This window comes from Pistacia vera, unplaced genomic scaffold (assembly GCF_008641045.1).
Source record: "Pistacia vera cultivar Batoury unplaced genomic scaffold, PisVer_v2 Contig446, whole genome shotgun sequence".
NCBI classification, from domain to species: Eukaryota; Viridiplantae; Streptophyta; class Magnoliopsida; order Sapindales; family Anacardiaceae; genus Pistacia; species Pistacia vera.
The window spans coordinates 378384-396861 of record NW_022196275.1 but is presented as its reverse complement, the minus strand read 5'-3'; the positions used below and the strand labels follow the sequence as shown (position 1 = coordinate 396861).

The following is an 18478-nucleotide window of genomic DNA, read 5'->3' as shown; positions in this document are numbered from 1 at the left end:
AATTCCCAATTGCATGCCAACAGGTTAAGTAATCCTAGCCTGTTTTTGTGACACGATGATGAATACATTTGTTGCTTCTGCAATTAATTACTAATATTTCAACACATTACATCACCAATATTAATCAACAGCTAATATATTAATTTCATTAATGGTTGCTGTATATAACAAATAAAACACTACTGTACAATGTTTAATATAATCAACTCAAATACATGAGGGGTTCCACTAAACCACCAAGAATAGAATTGAAGGTGTTCAAGTAAGTAATGAATTCATTTTGTATAACCTAGCTAGCATCTGTCTGCTCTCGTTATCTTTAGTCTTTTCAAAGTGGTCAGGAACAACCTACATCCAAAATCCAATTGTTAGGATTTAGAAACATTAACACAATTAATATTATATTATATCTAACAAATGCTTACTTACTCCCAAGGAACATCTCCAACCATCATCCAGTCTCCTTCTTTGTCTTCGTAAGTTAAAACATGGTGTTTCTCCCTATTCCAATGAACATCATCACTATCTGGCACTGTTTTAATTATATTAATTAAATCTCATCAGTTACTGTTCATATATATCTCACTTTAACTTAATTAATATCATAATTTAAATAATACATACACACAATGCTGGTCTTAAACATATGCGCAAGAGTTGATATTAATGCCTTGTAACCCTGATGTGCATAAACATCCAATTTTCTACCAATTGGTATTCCTTCCATGTAAACCTTCACAAACAAAGATGCACTATTCTCATGGCGCTGCTGCTGCTGTTGCACGTAATTATCTGCAAGTCTACTCCTTAACAGTGGCTTGATTGGCGGCCAGTCAAACCCATCACCACTAATTTTTCATTGCATATAAATAAAAAGATCGTTGGATGTCAGATACAATAATGTATATGCTTGCATATGGTATGGGATGATCTGTGTTATTAAGAACTATATGTGTTAATTGGCATCTGGTTCTGTTGATTAATAAAAAGAAAACGTGTATATATGGAGAAGAATATTAGTTACCTTTGCGTTGAAGTTGAACAATCGTCATTATTGTGGATGCTGAGACCTAACCTTAGATCAGTGCTCAAATCTCTTTTAATATTACTTGAAACAACAGAAGAGGAAGAAGAGGGGAAAGGAGGGTGGTTGCTGCTATCTATTGACGATGAACATGAATGATCAGCTACCTCCATGATTATCTCTTCCCATTTGAAAATAATTGATAATTAAATAAAAGTGTTTAAGATCGATGGAGGTAGAAAGAGCTTCAAAAAGAGAATGAGAATGAGAATGAGAATCGATTACCACCTAAGAGGGTTAGGTCATTTATATGAATATATAGAAATAGGTATGGAGAGAGATATAGACATATACACTACTACTACTACGTGCAGGGTGAGAAGAAGTGGATCTGGGCAATCTAACAACCAAGCAATTTCAACAGAAGACCCCCCTTGGGTTTCATTTGTCTTCAGGGTGGCCGACATCTCCACGCGCCTTTTGTGACGTGGCTTTTTCTCTGTTTCTTTCTTTAGATTACATTAATTAACCGGCTCTTTTTTTTTCTTTATCACCATAAACATGGCCAAACCCCACATCCCACGTTTAGCCGTTTTCTTCCTTTTTAATCTTATCCTTATTTATTTGGAATTTATCATTTTTAATACAACTAAAGCTGAATATATATAGTTAGGTTTGACATCACTCAACGTAAGTAATTCCAGTGCTGTGGTAGAGTAATTGAAGTGCCAGCTCAAAGTGACCATTTTAAGCTCATAGAGAAGGTTGGTTGAGGTCCTCTTCAATCAAACATACTTGGAATTTAACATCATCCAGATCTTTCATACTCAATTGTTTCGATATGGTAACCTCATAACAACTTTCTTATAAATAACCCAACAATTTCAAACCAACTATTCCATCCACTTTTATTTATTTGCACCACCACTCTTATTCTTCTTTCTTTAACAAGGCAAACTTATCTTACCTTCTTCATCTTGATTTCTGCCCCCAACCGGAAATCATTCATTCTTAATTAACTTCATTCATTCCTCCCTTCTAAAGATAAATCTAGATTTATGACGNAATATTACTTGAAACAACAGAAGAGGAAGAAGAGGGGAAAGGAGGGTGGTTGCTGCTATCTATTGACGATGAACATGAATGATCAGCTACCTCCATGATTATCTCTTCCCATTTGAAAATAATTGATAATTAAATAAAAGTGTTTAAGATCGATGGAGGTAGAAAGAGCTTCAAAAAGAGAATGAGAATGAGAATGAGAATCGATTACCACCTAAGAGGGTTAGGTCATTTATATGAATATATAGAAATAGGTATGGAGAGAGATATAGACATATACACTACTACTACTACGTGCAGGGTGAGAAGAAGTGGATCTGGGCAATCTAACAACCAAGCAATTTCAACAGAAGACCCCCCTTGGGTTTCATTTGTCTTCAGGGTGGCCGACATCTCCACGCGCCTTTTGTGACGTGGCTTTTTCTCTGTTTCTTTCTTTAGATTACATTAATTAACCGGCTCTTTTTTTTTCTTTATCACCATAAACATGGCCAAACCCCACATCCCACGTTTAGCCGTTTTCTTCCTTTTTAATCTTATCCTTATTTATTTGGAATTTATCATTTTTAATACAACTAAAGCTGAATATATATAGTTAGGTTTGACATCACTCAACGTAAGTAATTCCAGTGCTGTGGTAGAGTAATTGAAGTGCCAGCTCAAAGTGACCATTTTAAGCTCATAGAGAAGGTTGGTTGAGGTCCTCTTCAATCAAACATACTTGGAATTTAACATCATCCAGATCTTTCATACTCAATTGTTTCGATATGGTAACCTCATAACAACTTTCTTATAAATAACCCAACAATTTCAAACCACTTTTTATTTATTTGGTACACTCTTATTCTTCTTTCTTTAACAAGGCAAACTTATCTTACCTTCTTCATCTTGATTTCTGCCCCCAACCGCAAATCATTCATTCTTAATTAAATTCATTCATTCCTCCCTTCTAAAGATAAATCTAGATTTATGTTATCTTTCCTTCCTGCAGCACTTTCAAATTCTTCTACAATTACTGACGGGTAAAAATGAAAGATTGCTTAATCACAAACAAAAAGCATTCAGTTTATTTATAAAGTCTCCTACCCTATCTTGCTTTTGACATAAATGATGAAAGTTACAATGAGGGCGCCCAAAGACCAGTCTGATCGATTAATAACTTTCACGTAACATTGAAGCTTCAAACTTCTTTAAATCCAATGGCAAAGACGATTAAATGTATACTAAACAAATTATATGTATTGAAAGTCTGAAGGGGATCGATCGATTGTCCATTCACTTTTCTTTTTTTTCTTAATATCGATAAATATTAATAGCAATAGGTAAAAAAAAAAAAAAAAAGTAAAAGAAGAGTAAAGGAAAAATTGCATGGTGTAGGAGGTATCTAGAGATAAGGAAAGTGAGAGAGTGGAGACAAAAGAGCAAAGCTTAAAGTTGTATAATCACCTCTTTGGAGAGCAAAGACAAGCTGCCCTATATATTCTTTTGCTTCTTTTCTACGTAGGTATTAATATATTTCTTCTGCAAATTAATTAATCCATTTATATGATTCAATGCATAAATATATAGTAGCCAGCTTGCGCCTTCTCTTAATATGGGCCATTAAATTAAATGCATGCGGTGTATAATGTGAGTGAAGAGACTGCTTTACCGCCACCTCTCAGACAGAAAAACAAAGAAAGTAGACCTCCATCATATTTAGTCTATCTGCAAATTGACACTGTCATTATTTATCTCACGTGAGACTTCGATTCAACCTTCTCTTTTTAATCACACATCTATACTATACATCATATGAAATATTGCACATTGAATCTGAATCTTTATACTTTTTTTTTCCGTCTGCTTTACTTTATCTTTTTTGTTTTTTGTTTTTTTTTTTTTTAAAAAAAAGAAGATTACATTCGTGATAAAAAGCCTCTATTTCACCAGCCTCACGAATAATCATGATCATTTTGAACATCTAACTGATTATCAATACTCAATCCATTGTAATAATATACATTTGAAAGAAGAAAAGAATGTGAAATTTGCAGAAAGAAAGATGATTGACGGTCGGTGTCTGATAATTATTAAGAAAAAATAGTTGATGATTAATATTAACCACGGTAACTAATTAGGGATTGATTATTGTAGTTGTCTGTGTATATATATATATAGTCTATAGAAAAAGAAATTAATGAGAAGAGGGGACAGGATGTTTCAAAGTTGCAAGAGTTAGAAAAAAAAAAGTGAATTAAAGGGTTCGTGTCGTGTTGTGTTAAGTGTTTAATGGATGGGATTAATTAGAAGGGTAATGTTTTATGCCTATAATCCGAGAGGTCCCATTCATAAAAGAGAAGACATGAGACCAACTTTCAGAAACATGCAATCAACTAAATTGCCCACATAAATAAAAGATTCGCACGTGCAAAAGGAGCGTGTTTCACTGAAAATTCGACAATCTGTGATAATTAAGGATTATGATTAATTAAATGTAAATAGAGAAAGAATTAGATGGAAGAAATGTTGAAGCTTGGTGGAGAAGAAAGCTGGTTTTGGGGTTGTAACAAACAAGGGTAAAAGAAAAGGTTGTTCCCCCTATGTTGCTTCACTGGGGTATCTTTCAATGCCCCTTTTTGCATTCACTTTGTGTACAACTGAAGCATTTGAATATTTATAATATATATATATAGAAATGCACAACTAGAAGACATTGAAAGAGAATTAGAGGTGGGCATGTCAAGAGAAAGGGGAGCCCCCAATTAGCGACTTTTCTTAAGAGTGGCTATGAAATGGGATTAAGCTTGCCAACATCTAATAACATTGCCCCCATTCTTACCTACATTTATTAATCCTCATTCATCAACCCAATAAAGCTTTGTTTACTCACTTTATTCTCTTCCCATCCCTCCATCGACCTGTCTACTCACTGTAATGTTGGACCTCTCTTATCTTTCTTTTCTTATTTAATCATGTCTACAAACTCCTGTTAACGTACAGCAATTTGATAATAAAGGCATTACATCAGATCATATATAAGCTGCAAATATGTCCTTTATAATAGTACTGGGCCATTATCTTAATTAATTCTTAATTTGTCTGCAGGCCCTTTCATTTTCTCCTTGCATATGCATAAGGAGAGTAGGAGACTTTTCAGGTAATTAAAACTAGCACCCACCAAAACCAAATATACTGGATTCAGGTTAACTCTAGTAAATAAAAAGTTGACAAATCCAGTAGAATACTGAAACATACTGGACTCTCCACAATTGCAAGAGATCCCTGCTGCCATATACACATGGAACAAAAATACAGTCTCACTTTAGTTACTCAAATTATTATTAACAATTAAGATATAGTTATAGAGTATACAGAATTAATTTGAAAACTACTCCGGCTCCGCTAGCTCTACAATTGTATGTACAGAGCTAAAAAGCCACCCAGCTACTAAATAACTTTTTGTGGGTGGGTGACATAAAATTCAAGCCTTGACATTGACAACCTCGATTTCTTGATTAATGAATCTACTCTTGTACATTCCAAACACACAGAAGCACTTTCATTTTTATTACAAGTAATTTATATATAAACACTAAGGAAAATAATATAGTCACCAACGCTACCGAATTTATGCATTGAATAACGTAACAAAATCCTGATCATTGATTAATTTTAATTTAATATTAATCAATGGTCAGAATTTTATCACGTCATTCGGTACATAAATTCGGTGCACTACTTCGGTGACTGTAACATTACTCAAAAACTAATAACCATATATATGTTAGAGCAACAAATCCACCCTGCTACCAAATAATTTGAGGCTGATTCAAAATTAGAGCCCCCACAACCTCAACCTCTTCATTGATGTATCCACTTATTTTCATACCATAACAGCTGGGAAAACCAATAAGTTACAAATTAATTGACATATATATATATATATATATAAATAAATAATAATAATAAACATTTGAAAATGAATTAACACAAATCAATATTCAGTACATTGTCTTTCAATTGAACATGCACACACTCACTCACCAGAACTAGGCAGTATCAACCAAGACAAAGTATTACATGTAGCTAATGTGAAAAGGAACCCCAGAAAAAAAAAAAAAAAAAAAAAAAAAAAAAAAAAAAAAAAAAAAAAAAAAAAAAAAAAACTCTCTTCCAAATCCTCACATAAAACAAGGTGTATGGTCATTAAGTTCTATGTACACCTGCTCATAAACCAAAATTAAGGTAAGCCATTCAAGAAAAATTAAACAAATATACCATACCTAACCACAACCACAGAAACAGCATAAAAAATTATCACTTTAAACTATCTCTTTTCTCCTCAAATTTAATTAATGCACTTTTTCACCTCCTTTTGCTTCAGGCTGCATGGTTTTGGAGCTTGGAGATTTCCCAATTAAAGCTTTTTTCACCTTAACCATTGATTGTTTGACCTTGGACATTATGTTCCCTGATGACTTCTGTGTAGCTTTAACTGTTTTTGTGTCATCACCTTCTTTGGTTAGTTCCTTGGCAGGGGGATCAGACTTCTTCTCACCAACACCTTCTTCTCTATCAGCTTTCTTTGTCTCCTCTTTGTCATTGTTTGTCTCTTTTTCCTTTATCACCTCCACATGCCTAGAAACCTGCTCTCCCTTTTCTGCTGCTTCAGCAACACTATTGGATCCATTCATATCTCCATCTTTGATTCTTTCACTTTCAACTGGTTCTTCAATTTTCCCATTCTTCTCTTCAGTTTTGACATTCTTGTCTTCCTTAATTTCTGCAACCTCCTTTAACAGACCTTCAGCAACATCATTTGAGCTTGTATTCACATTTTTGTCAACTGCTTCAGTCAATGAAAGGGGCTCTACATTATCAATTTCTGATTTTTCCTCTAGCTTTTGTTGGACAGTTTCGACTGCTGATTTATCCAGAATTTCAGTTTCAACTTTTTCAACAGTTGGTTTCTCCTCTTGTACATCTTTAACTGTTGGTTTCTCCTCTTGTACATCTTCAACTGCTGGTTTCTCCTCTTCTACATTTTCAACTGCTGGTTTCTCCTCTTGTACATTTTCAATTGCTGGCTTTTCCTCTTTTACATCTTCAACTGTTGTTTTCTTCTCTTGTACATCTTCAACCATTGGTTTCTCCTCTTGTACATCTTCAACCAGTGGTTTCTCGTCTTCTGCCTCTTCAACTGCTGGCTTCTCCTCTTGTACATCTTCAACTGCTGGTTTCTCCTCCTGCACACCTTCAACTGCTGGTTTCTCCTTTGGTAAATTTTCAGCTGCTGGTTTCTCCTCTTGTACATCTTCAACTGCTGGTTTCTCCTCTTGTACATCTTCAACTGCTTGTTTCTCCTCTTGTACATCTGCAACTGCTGGTTTCTCCTCCTGCACATCTTCAACTGCTGGTTTCTCCTCTTGCACATCTTCGGTTGCTGGTTTCTTTTCTTGAACGTCTTCGATTGCTGGCTTCTTATCCTCCTCTACATCTTCAACCGCTGGCTTCAGCTCTTGTAAATCTTCAACTGTTGGTTTCTGCTCTTGTATGTATTCAACTGCTGGCTTTTCCTCTTGCACCTCTTGGACTACTGGTTTCTCCTCTTGTACATCTTCAAGTGCTGGGCTCTGTTCTTCGAGTACATTTTCAAAGGATTGCTTCTCCTCATTTACCTTTTCAACTACTGGTTTTTCTTCTTGTACATTTTGCACTGCTGGTTTATTTTCTTGCACATTTTCATGGGCATTTTTCTCATCTTGTGCAGTTTCAACTACTTCAATTGCTACTGGTTTCTCCTCCTCTGCCTTTTCAAATTCCTCAGTTGCAACTGATTTCTCCTCTTGTGCAGTTTCAACTACTTCAATTGCTACTGGTTTCTCCTCCTCTGCTTTTTCAACTTCTTCAGTTGCAACTGGTTTCTCCTCTTGTGCAGTTTCAACTACTGCAATTGCTACTGGTTTCTGCTCCTCTGCTTTTTCAACTTCTTCAACTGCAACTGGTTTCTCCTCTTGCACATTTTCAGCTGCTAGTTTCTCCTCTTGCATATTTTCAGCTACTGGTTTCTCCTCTGACAAAATGTCAACTGCTTTAACTACTGATTTCTCCTCCGCTACTTCTTTTATAGCTTCAGCTGCTGGTTTCTCCTCCGCTATTTCTTTAAATGATTCCATGGCCACTTTCTCCTCCGATAAATTTTCACTTATTGGTTTTGCCTCGCTTTCTGCTTCAACAATCTGACCTACAGAATCTATAGTGGAAGAAACCGAAATATCTGCATCTTTTTTGTCAGCTTCTGGAGGAATATCTGAAGCAGATATGTTGTCAACTTTTTCGACCTCGGCAATTACAGAAAGTTCATTTTTCTTATCATGTAGTGTGTCTTCTGTTTTAGTGACAGGATTTTTGGTACCAGAAGAGTTCTCTTCTTCAGGTTTTTCAGTTTCATCCTTCTTTCCATCATCCTTGGGTAGAAGAATATTTTCCTCTTTGGTTGCTTGAATTTCTTCGTTAACCTTCTTCTCCACTGGCTGCAACAAATCAAAATGATATCATTAGAAACTTAAGGGTTAAGATTACCGTTGAATTTGAAGCAAAATCATGTTTATTGATTTAAAAATAGAATTTGCATTGATCAAAGATAGTCAATATAAATTCCCCTATTTCTCTTTTGGGTTGGGAGTGATCTCCAGATAATTGCTTAATATGAGAAGAATCAAACACTTCTATCCACATTTCTAAATGTTAGATCTCTGGAACTATTGTTTACCGTGAGTTTGAACATTAGAATTCTCGTGCTGTGCATGCAATAGTACTAAGAACGGAACACAAGAAACAGAGATGTTTTTGAGGGTGCCAGGCAAGGCAAAGGAACTCAAAAACTTGTGTACAATAGTTGTTATTTCTTAATATATGGAAGATGAACTACATAAATCATTACACAACATAGTTTTTTTTCTTAAAAAAAAAAAAAAAAAAAAAAAAACCCTAAGCTTATGAATCTGTAATTGGTGAGGAAGGACCCTGTTGCATCTTCGGAGCAGAGTTAATCTCCTAAGAGCAGGGGAAGTTAATTCTGTTCTGTGGGGCAAGAAGTCCAGTAAGTCTGAGTATGATAATATGATCTCTATATATTATGGCACTGAAAGTTATTGGACATTGCAGATATATAAGCAGGTGGATGATGGTTGATTTCCATCGCAAGTAAAAGTAAGGAAGAAATGAAATTATAGTCTAGATGCAATACTGCTGTACAGAGTGTAATAATACGACCAGAAAAATAAGGTACCTGAAACTGAATAACTTTCCAGAGATAAGAAGATAGTTCTTACTTGTCCCAAGGAACTACAAATGTGAGGATGATAGCCGGATAAATCATTAAGAGTTTTAGACCACAATGTCTTGTGGATTCAAATTTTTTTTTTTTTTTTTTTTTAAGAAAGACACTTAATAGACACGGCATGCAATCTATAAACGATGAACATCAAAGGTAAGTTGAAGAGGGACAGGACATAGTAAGTGTTTAGAATATTACGATATAAAGAAGGAAAGATATCAAGTTTGTTTTGTTTTGTTTTGTTTATGTCAAAGGAAGTAGATGAAGGACAAGATCCTGTAAGAGTGAAAGAATATAGAAGAAGTGAAGTGTAAGAAATAAAAAGTACCTGGTGATGATCTGATTCAGATTCAGATTCTGGTACTGCTACTGCTACAACAGTAACAGTCTGAGCATCAAGTGCAGTAGTGGCCATGGATGAGCAGTAGGAGGAAGGAAAGAATTGAATGAATGAAAAGTAGTAAACTAGGAGTGATAGCGTTTGAGTTGAAGAAACCAGAGAGACAGGGAGAGAGAGAGAAGAAAAGGAAATGATGAATCGGTGCTGATAAAGAAAAAGGAAAGAGCAGAAACAGTGAATAAGCAATACGAGTATGAGGGTAGCCCCACCATTTTTAGGAAAAAGTTGTTAGATGAGCTGGTTCTGCTAATATTTAATATTGGATTAATATTTTTTTATTATTTTGACAACTCTGATTAACACATACAAACAGTGTCATGACATGTATATTATAATTTCAGGTACTTTAGATCAGAAAACTCCATCAAACCCAGAACATTCTTGATAATGGAACAGTGTGTAGGTATTGATTGGGTTGACAGCGAATAAACAGATAGACAAGTAAAACGACGATGAGTAGCAACTATATATACAACCTGTTTTATGTATATTCCTTTGAAATAGGATTTGATAATGCTTTTATTGGGTATGTGGTGTCTTCTAATTTTATAAATAGTGGACTTTTACCGAACAAAACAAACTATGATTTGGGTTGGCTGGATTACTCTATATATATGAGAAAGAAAGCAGGCAAAGTTGGAAGGAAGTCCATGTCAGTCTTTCCGTTTAACCCACACTCTGACCCACGTCCAGGTCCAGGAACATGTGAACTGACTCAATCTTTGTACAATTAACAATTAATAGAGAGCCTTATTTTTAGGCACCGAGTAATTTAGCATCCAACAGGACCAACACCGCCAATGCAACTGGTAATTAATAGTTGAAATAATTGATAGATAAGAGTGTTATGTGAGGTCAAATCCAAGCCAGTTCAGAATGTCTATATTGGTTTAGACCTTTTCACCCGAGATAAAGATTGTTCGACCAACTCTTTTCAATAATTTTTTTTTTTTTTCTTTTTTACAAATGCGACCTAATATCCTGTAATTAGTCGGATGGGGCTGTTGGACAGACAGGCCCCCCCAACTATTACTGAGAAAAAACTTAGGAAAAAAAGTTAATCACATATGAAATGACATTTGCTACAATGAAATGACATCTTTTGTTGTCTTTTTTTTTTTTTTTTTTAAGGGGTGGGGTCTAATCAAAGTATGATTGCGGTGTGGGCTTGAAAGATAACACGTACTTTTGCTTTGATTGATTGATTGCAGTTTGCAACCCAAATATCAAGGGTTGCTATCACTAGGAATTGGAATTATATTATTGGTTAATTAAGTTAGTAAATTCGTTTATTATTCAGAAATTATACGACCAATTGTATAATTAGCATATTATTTGTGAATAGTCACATTTGATCACTTCATTCACGAATTATATATTTTATTCACGAATTATATATTTTAGTCATATTATTCATGAATTATTTTCATATTTTTTTTTTATCTGAATTTTTATCAAATTTTTATAAACGTATTTTTTACCATTTACAGTATCATATTCATAAAATTTTCATACCCTTTTTTGGTTGTATCCGTATTTACTAATTAAGATGAATTTCTATTATAAATTATAATTTGAATCTTGATTGTATTATTTATTTATTTTATTTGTTTAGTACTTTAGTTCGATTTTGAATTTTGGTTTTGTTATATGTTCGAATTGAGACTATAATTGAATCTTGACTATATATTGTGTTTGAGTCTAGAGAGTTTAATTTGAATCTCAGTAATATATTGTATTATATTATTAGGTATAATGATTATCGGTTAATTGAATACTTTATATTTTAATGTTATATTGATCAACCAGGATTGATATTGTTGTATTTTCAAAACATATTATTGATAATGTGTCGTATTAAACCATATATACGCATACCATATTTTTTTCGTATTCAAATTTTATAACTGAATTTTTACAAACATATTTTTCTCTATTTATCGTATCATACCTATAAAATTTCCGTACTATCTATTTGCCGTACTCGTACTAACTAAGGTTAATTCCTCTGAAATATATACGTTCGTAGTTGGATAATAAATGGGATTATTAAATAATGGTTTGAATTTTGTGTATATATAATGTTAGGGTTAGGGTATAGGGATGTTTAGTTGAGGCTCTCCATGCATCAACGTGTTCATTCATCAACCAAACCTTCACACTGCCAAATCCATCCCTGCCACATTGACTCTACCATTCGACAAGAATACTAATACAGAGATATATGCAATGTCGTCTACCTCAAGACCCGGAAAAGGTAAAACAAACAAATCCTCCTCCTTCTCCACCTCCATGGTTGAAGTAGAAGTAGTTGAAGCTATGTCTTCTACATTCGTAAACAATAAGAGGAGCAAAGTAGGTTGGTGTTTATATAAATGTAGACGTACGTGTTTCAATGTATATGACTATATGTAATGCTTTGATAATTTGTTTGCAGGAGAGAGTGATGAAGATTTACCCACGGTTCCAGACGTGGAAAACCCAACCATCATAGCTAACAACAATTCCCAGATTAATAGTCAAAACCAGAAGCGGCGCAGGGGACGTAACCCTGTTGACAAGGAGTATAGAAGGCTGAAGAGGTACTGTACTCTTATCTTTAATTTCCAAATTGGGGTTTGAATTAATATAACTACGTGCAGGTTGCTAAGGAACAGGGTTTCTGCTCAACAAGCCCGAGAAAGGAAGAAAGTTTACGTCAACGACCTGGAATTCAGAGCCAAAGAACTAGAGGAAACTAACTCCGAATTGGAGGAGAAGATATCAACTTTGATCAACGAGAACACCATGCTTCGGAAGGTCAGCTACAGCTACTACTTTTAATTAATTTGTTATTTAAAGTTAGAATTTGATCTCTACTTTTATTTCACCTTCACCCAATTCCAATTATTCTCTACCAGGTTCTTTTGAATACAAGACCTAAAGTTGATGAAAGTATTGAGCAAAAGCAGGATCGTTTTTCGAGCAAGAACACAATGTAAACTTGCCTATATATAATTAATGTATCCATTCACTTAATTTTCAGCTTCATAATATAATTTGACTTCTGCCATTAATTTCCTTTGCTTGATATACATATTTACTATTGTGGTGAGATTTTGGTACTAGAAATGTATGTGGCATACGAATATAACAAAATTGATGAAATTTTTGGTTTAAGTAATCTAGATATCATTAATTCCAAGTCTGGTTGGCAGTCGAAAATCATCAAAACGCGTTATTATCTGTATCTCAACTAAAAAGTTTTTGCTTCCTTCACAATTAAACCACACCAAATACACTGTTCATGCTTGGCTAAAATGGCAAAAACACATCAATCCAATGCTTAATCATGTAACACAGACTCACAGTATGTAGCAATATAATTAAAAATTGGAATTTCACCATGATCAACTTTAACTCCATCTTCCTCTAAATACAAGGTTGTGACAGGTATTATCACAAGGGTAGGCACAATCAATAGCCTTAATGTTAGATCGATTAAAGTACCAGCTCCCAACATACTCCGCGATTCTCTGCAGCTTCATCATCAATCCATGAGTTATTTATATATTACTAAAATCCTAGACAAAATTCTTAAAAGAAATGACAAACATTGAGTTACTGCAGATTTGTGCCATGGGAAAAAGGCAAAAATCATCCTCCATTTGATGGTTTCTTACATCATCAGGTTTGGTCCCAGAATAATGAAGGAAAACAAGCAATGAGAATCTAATACCCTTTCAATAGTGCACAAATGATGCAGGACTAGAACCTACTAGACTGATAACTTGTTCTTAAGAAAATGAAGCACAGCCTCACTGTAATACTTCTTTTCCTCTTCTCTAAAGTAAGATAAACATTATAAAAAAAGATACTATATTCACTAAATTCTCTCTCTAAGTATGAACTATTTCACTTGCATAGCAAATAGTTGGTTGGATTGATAAGATCTTAAGGACTGTGACGAGCAAATTATAATTATTTCTCAACGGAACCTCCATTCTGATAATTTTATCTATTGATGATTGTTAAGTTAAAGAAATAGTCAGACTGTACATGCCTTGTTTCTAATTCGGGGAGAATTTGGAGCAAACCATGTGTCCTGCCTCTCAGTTTGGCAATGAGCAAAACATGAATTTATAAAGATCCCATTCTTCTTGTGCTTCAATAATCCTTCCACAGCATTCAGCATTTGGTTTCGGAAACCTGCTTCAGGTTAGGATTAGAGTTAGAGCTCTTATTGATACAATAATCTTACGGATAACTAATCCTGTGAACCCGCAATTGAAAAAAAACATAAATAATTATAACACAGATTAAAACATCTGATCAAATCACCTTGCAGAAAACCAATTTGGGATGCTGTGCAACGAGCATAGTTGTTTCTGCATTCATGCCAATTGCCATGAGGATCAACCGATGGTGGAGCTAAGCTGACCTGAATCTGATTAATGGGAAAGGAAAAAAAACTCAGATAGATTAATCTGGGTGCTCAGGTCTCACCATTTTTAAGGCAGCCTATAGGCATCAAGAGCCATGAAATTTCATGCTTCAGAATCACCCACCATCCATGCGCCAATTGTGAGGAACCAGGTAGCAGTTAATCTTAGCACAAGATAATAAACTTTTTTGAACCATCTTAAGACTATGTTTTAACGAATTTGAGAATCTGAAGAAAATTGTTTATGTCTAAATTTGGAACTACCGAGTACAGCAAGAAACAAAGAATCTTCAGGAACTTTTGCAAATGGATGACTTTTGGGAATAACATAAAGGAAATGTTTTTCATTTTGTTGCATCGTACAGATGTAGGTCTTACCTGCCATGTATCATAAGCTGCATTTAGAAGAAAAAGTGGAGTCTTAACACTGGCAATCAAGTGCTGAGGAAAAATACACTGTAAATCAGAGGAAATTATAGATTAGTAGTAAAAATAAGATTTCAGTCGTTTCATCAAAACTATGCAACTGTCTTACAATTAATACAAGGATTACCAAAATTGGATTGAGACGCTTTGTGCAGCTCTGTGGCAAGTTCTTCACTCGCTGAAATATAAAGATGCAGATGTTATTTAACACAATTAACAGAAGAATGAAATTTATGGGCATATAGCTTTGCCAAAACATGAATGTTAACTAGAGCTAACTTAATCTAGGCTCCATAACACATGCAACTCCTATAATAAATAAGATTAAAATTATAAGGAAGATATGATTTGAGGAATTTTAATAAGATATTTTGCAATATTTCAGACACCTGAACACTAATAAACAAGGTCACTTAAACAACTAAGAGTCCATGATCGATGAGAATTGAGAACTGAAGTTGATTGCCAAGATGGTCAGCTAGCTTCATCTGATTAAAGAATTCCAGCACAAAAGACAATTCTCAGAGTGAATGAAGATATATAACAGTCTACTCCCGGATCTCATGAGTAAATTACAGACCGAAGATTGTGCAAATTACATCATACAAGCCATAGTTCCACATTTGAGTTATAGAAAGTTTTTTAAGGTTAAGTAAACAACTAAAGTAATTTCAGATCTAGTGAGGACATAGTTACAGCAGACAGAACAATTCCGTTAGTTGGATCAAAAACTTTTAGTTTATCTCTAGAACCAATAAGATGAAAATCAATATCTACTAAAATTTAAGAAAAATGAGAAGCACCTGTAGGCTAACCACACCACCAAACATGTTTCTTCCGGTGCGCCCACCAGATATGTCAATTCTGCAAGACCAGACAAGACAGGAATAGCAGCCATCAGTATCAAAAGTAAATATCATAAACTTAACTGCTAAACATCATGATGAAGTGTTTACGCATCAAGGAACAGTCCACCATCACTGAGACACTTGACTCTAGTAATCCGTGAAAATAGTCTCCTGAATTCGTCACAGTGCAGTATTGTTGCCAAGCCCCCAGCAGAACATCCAGCTAGAAGAGCCTAAAACTTAATTAAGGTCAATACAAAAATCAAGAGGCCATAGTAGAACTTGATTCAGGTTGTAAGAAAACCTGATTAGCATAGCGCATTCCCTTCAACATCAAATCTTCCATTGCAGCTGACCAGATCCTTTCTCCTCTGAAATAAAGTTGCGCTGCCTATGGAGCAAGGATGAAATAACAGTTGATTCAGCCAGAGGCCTAGCAAAGTTGACTCAGTTTAAATGCCCACTTGAGTGAAATACCATAATTTAGTAGCTTAAACTAATAATACTATATAAATGCCTTAACACTACCTGTGTTTATCTTCCACATTTTGTCCAATAAAAGGATATAATTCATTGGAGAAAAAAAAATCAAATTTCTGACTGGAGTAGTGAATATTTTGGAACAATTTTATGGCAAATTTCCTCAACATATGCTTAGTTTGACTTAAAAGTTGCTGGAAAAGAAAATAAGGATAAAATTTCATAAGAATCTAATAATTTTCATGATTTGTCAAATGTCGACTTCACAACGGAAGCATATAAAATGTTATTCCCACAAACCTCATTTTAACTATCCCCACTGAAAGATGCACCATCGCAATAGCGAACCTTAACTCTGTTCCAATTAAAAAAATCTGCAAATATTTTAGTTCCATCCGGCAAATTAGTAAAACGATGAATAAAAATTATTTACATACATCAAGACAACATGTTTTTAGAGATATGACCAGGATTTTCTTCAGCTTTGTTGCTTAAAATTCCAGTAAATGGTATCTGCTTCTCCATATATTTTGATGAACCGCGGCGAGTTTTCTTACGGTAAACACAAGATCTAATTGAATTGCACCATCCTCCTCCCTGTAATGAAGTGAAGCTCATCCATTGTTTTAAAGATTGTATTGCACATGCTTTAAACACTTACCAAAGATTGCAGTGCAATGGAGATGGCCCTATATAGCTTGTGCAGGTTTTTGATGAGTTATACATAGCCGGTGTGGGGTTGTTAATATTACACTCGGATATGGGATGTCTGCAATTATTCCAATTATTTGTTACCTATTTGTTTTTAACTTGTACATCTTTGATTTGATACAGCTAAGGTTTCAAAATTCGCAAGCTATTCTAGCTTATGATCAGGATTTCATCCAAAATGTCCTTGTATTTATTCCCAGTGTGAATTGGAAATTAATATGGTCAGTTTACTCACATTCTAGGTCCATGGCCAGTTTATATCAATTATCTAGGCAATAATACCGAGTTTCCTAAGAAGAACTATGTTTCTCATATTTGCTGTGAATTAGATTTACAGATCTTATATATATTTAGATGTGATAACTTGTAAAGAAAAAAGCAATATTTTCAACAAGGAAGATTACAGATCTTGTGGTAATTTACATTTCCATAGTTCCCTGTAGTATAACATGCCAGAAACTTTGATTTGTCTCACATACCTCCAATGTAATGAGCCAACTGTCTGCACCAGATCCATGTCCTCGGTGGATATGATACCCAGGTAATGTTCCATCCAGACAGACTGTGCATAGAAAGCAGAGTGGTCATGAAAATAGATGCATTTTATGAATTGAAAGATACTAATTTTTGGTAAGCTGGTTGTTCTTAAGAGTTAGGCACAAAATCATCTGAACATCATTTATAAATTAATCAAATAGGCAAATAAAATGGAATAGAGATTTGGTTTGTTGGGTATGAGTGGGAACATGATTTTCTTCATTTCATTGCTATTTACACAAAACCAGGGCTGCAATCCTCCCTCTGCAATGAAATGAGTGCAGCTTTGTTTTACTTATGATGCTAAATAAAAATACATATGGCTCAAACCATGTAGGTTCAAAATATTTAATAACCTCAATTCGAATCATTCATTTTGTGCTGCAAGGAGAATACAAAGTCCATAGATGTACATGCAGAATGTGTAGATTAATTAAACTCAACATGAAACAAAGTCAAAACTAAAGAGCATTTATCAGATAGTATATACTTAGAGAAGTAAATAGCCATAGATCAAGTTGTGGCGGATATAAATGCAAAGAGAAAACTTAAGTCCAGGCAATACATATGGGAAAAGGTAGAGAGTACCTGCTACTTTAGCAGCAGCTTCTTTAATAAGGGTAAGACCCACCATCAAGGGTCCAGTTTCAGTAGCAGAGACTCCGTAACTGTTCACATTATAATAAGCTGTCGCATTCAAGTCCTTGAATCCATCTACCCATTTGCATAATACCAAACACACCATTCCGTACGTCCATATTAACCTGATGAAGACTGGTGATGTCTTGACCTTGCTTACATCCATGCTCATTTTGCTTTTTAGTTATCAATTCAATAAAAAAAGAACAAGGAAACAATGTTAACCCGGAAGAGATGAATACAAGAGCAGAAAAGGACCACCAAGAGGCTAGGCTATGAAAAACAGAGGAAATGCAGGGTATAAGAATGAGAGCGAGAGCGAGAGAGAGAGAGAGAGAGAAGTGATGAGGTTCAGTTTCATTTCATCCTATCTTTACAAGTAATCATGTTAATTGAAAGAGAATGGAGTGAAAGTAATGTGACTAGTAAAGTGGTGGTTATAAGCATATCAGTATGAACATGAAAGGTGCATGGTTGGGTGGAGTGGGGTCTTTTTGAGTGGCTAACTCTTAATGTTACATCTCCCAAGATTAGAAAAATCATAGAGGTGGGGGCCGGCGAATGGAATCACCACCGACACTAACGGTGAAAGGATGCACATAAACAT

At 34.6% G+C, this 18478-nt stretch overlaps 3 protein-coding genes and 1 pseudogene across 6 annotated transcripts; 1 reads left to right on the top strand and 3 right to left on the bottom strand.

The window, feature by feature from the left end:
* Positions 1–143: 143 nt before the first annotated feature.
* Positions 144–1301, bottom strand: LOC116144539 (auxin-responsive protein IAA31). 2 transcript variants are annotated; one of them, XM_031429983.1, is made up of 4 exons: positions 1025–1301; positions 625–848; positions 430–532; positions 144–348 (listed from the first exon to the last, which is right to left on the bottom strand). In XM_031429983.1, the coding sequence occupies exons 1-4, from the start codon at positions 1195–1197 to the stop codon at positions 294–296; spliced, it is 555 nt and encodes a 184-aa protein (XP_031285843.1). In that variant the 5' UTR covers positions 1198–1301; the 3' UTR covers positions 144–293. The 2 variants fall into 2 exon arrangements, with proteins under 2 accessions (XP_031285843.1, XP_031285845.1); XM_031429985.1 differs by having other exon boundaries at positions 307–348; positions 426–532.
* A 4807-nt stretch (positions 1302–6108) lies between these two features.
* LOC116144535 (serum response factor-binding protein 1-like) lies at positions 6109–9949 on the bottom strand. 2 transcript variants are annotated; one of them, XM_031429976.1, is made up of 3 exons: positions 9736–9949; positions 7276–8601; positions 6109–7245 (listed from the first exon to the last, which is right to left on the bottom strand). In XM_031429976.1, the coding sequence occupies exons 1-3, from the start codon at positions 9820–9822 to the stop codon at positions 6421–6423; spliced, it is 2238 nt and encodes a 745-aa protein (XP_031285836.1). In that variant the 5' UTR covers positions 9823–9949; the 3' UTR covers positions 6109–6420. The 2 variants fall into 2 exon arrangements, with proteins under 2 accessions (XP_031285836.1, XP_031285835.1); XM_031429975.1 differs by having other exon boundaries at positions 6109–8601.
* Positions 9950–11908: 1959 nt separating this feature from the next.
* Positions 11909–12863, top strand: LOC116144536 (transcription factor HY5-like). 2 transcript variants are annotated; one of them, XM_031429978.1, is made up of 4 exons: positions 11909–12064; positions 12245–12389; positions 12450–12606; positions 12708–12863. In XM_031429978.1, the coding sequence occupies exons 1-4, from the start codon at positions 12037–12039 to the stop codon at positions 12786–12788; spliced, it is 411 nt and encodes a 136-aa protein (XP_031285838.1). In that variant the 5' UTR covers positions 11909–12036; the 3' UTR covers positions 12789–12863. The 2 variants fall into 2 exon arrangements, with proteins under 2 accessions (XP_031285838.1, XP_031285837.1); XM_031429977.1 differs by having other exon boundaries at positions 11911–12166.
* A 134-nt stretch (positions 12864–12997) lies between these two features.
* Positions 12998–18180, bottom strand: LOC116144479 (annotated as a pseudogene).
* Positions 18181–18478: the final 298 nt, after the last annotated feature.

Coding starts and splice junctions, on each gene's coding strand:
- LOC116144539 (XM_031429983.1), bottom strand. CDS start 1,197: ATGGAGGTAGCTGATCATTCATGTTCATCGTCAATAGATAGCAGCAAC. Junction 849..1,024: donor TGTTCAACTTCAACGCAAAG/GTAACTAATATT, acceptor ATGAAAAATTAG/TGGTGATGGGTTTGACTGGC. Junction 349..429: donor GTTGGAGATGTTCCTTGGGA/GTAAGTAAGCAT, acceptor TTTTGGATGTAG/GTTGTTCCTGACCACTTTGA.
- LOC116144535 (XM_031429975.1), bottom strand. CDS start 9,822: ATGGCCACTACTGCACTTGATGCTCAGACTGTTACTGTTGTAGCAGTA. Junction 8,602..9,735: donor CTGAATCAGATCATCACCAG/GTACTTTTTATT, acceptor GATTTGTTGCAG/CCAGTGGAGAAGAAGGTTAA.
- LOC116144536 (XM_031429977.1), top strand. CDS start 12,037: ATGTCGTCTACCTCAAGACCCGGAAAAGGTAAAACAAACAAATCCTCC. Junction 12,167..12,244: donor CAATAAGAGGAGCAAAGTAG/GTTGGTGTTTAT, acceptor ATTTGTTTGCAG/GAGAGAGTGATGAAGATTTA. Junction 12,607..12,707: donor AGAACACCATGCTTCGGAAG/GTCAGCTACAGC, acceptor ATTCTCTACCAG/GTTCTTTTGAATACAAGACC.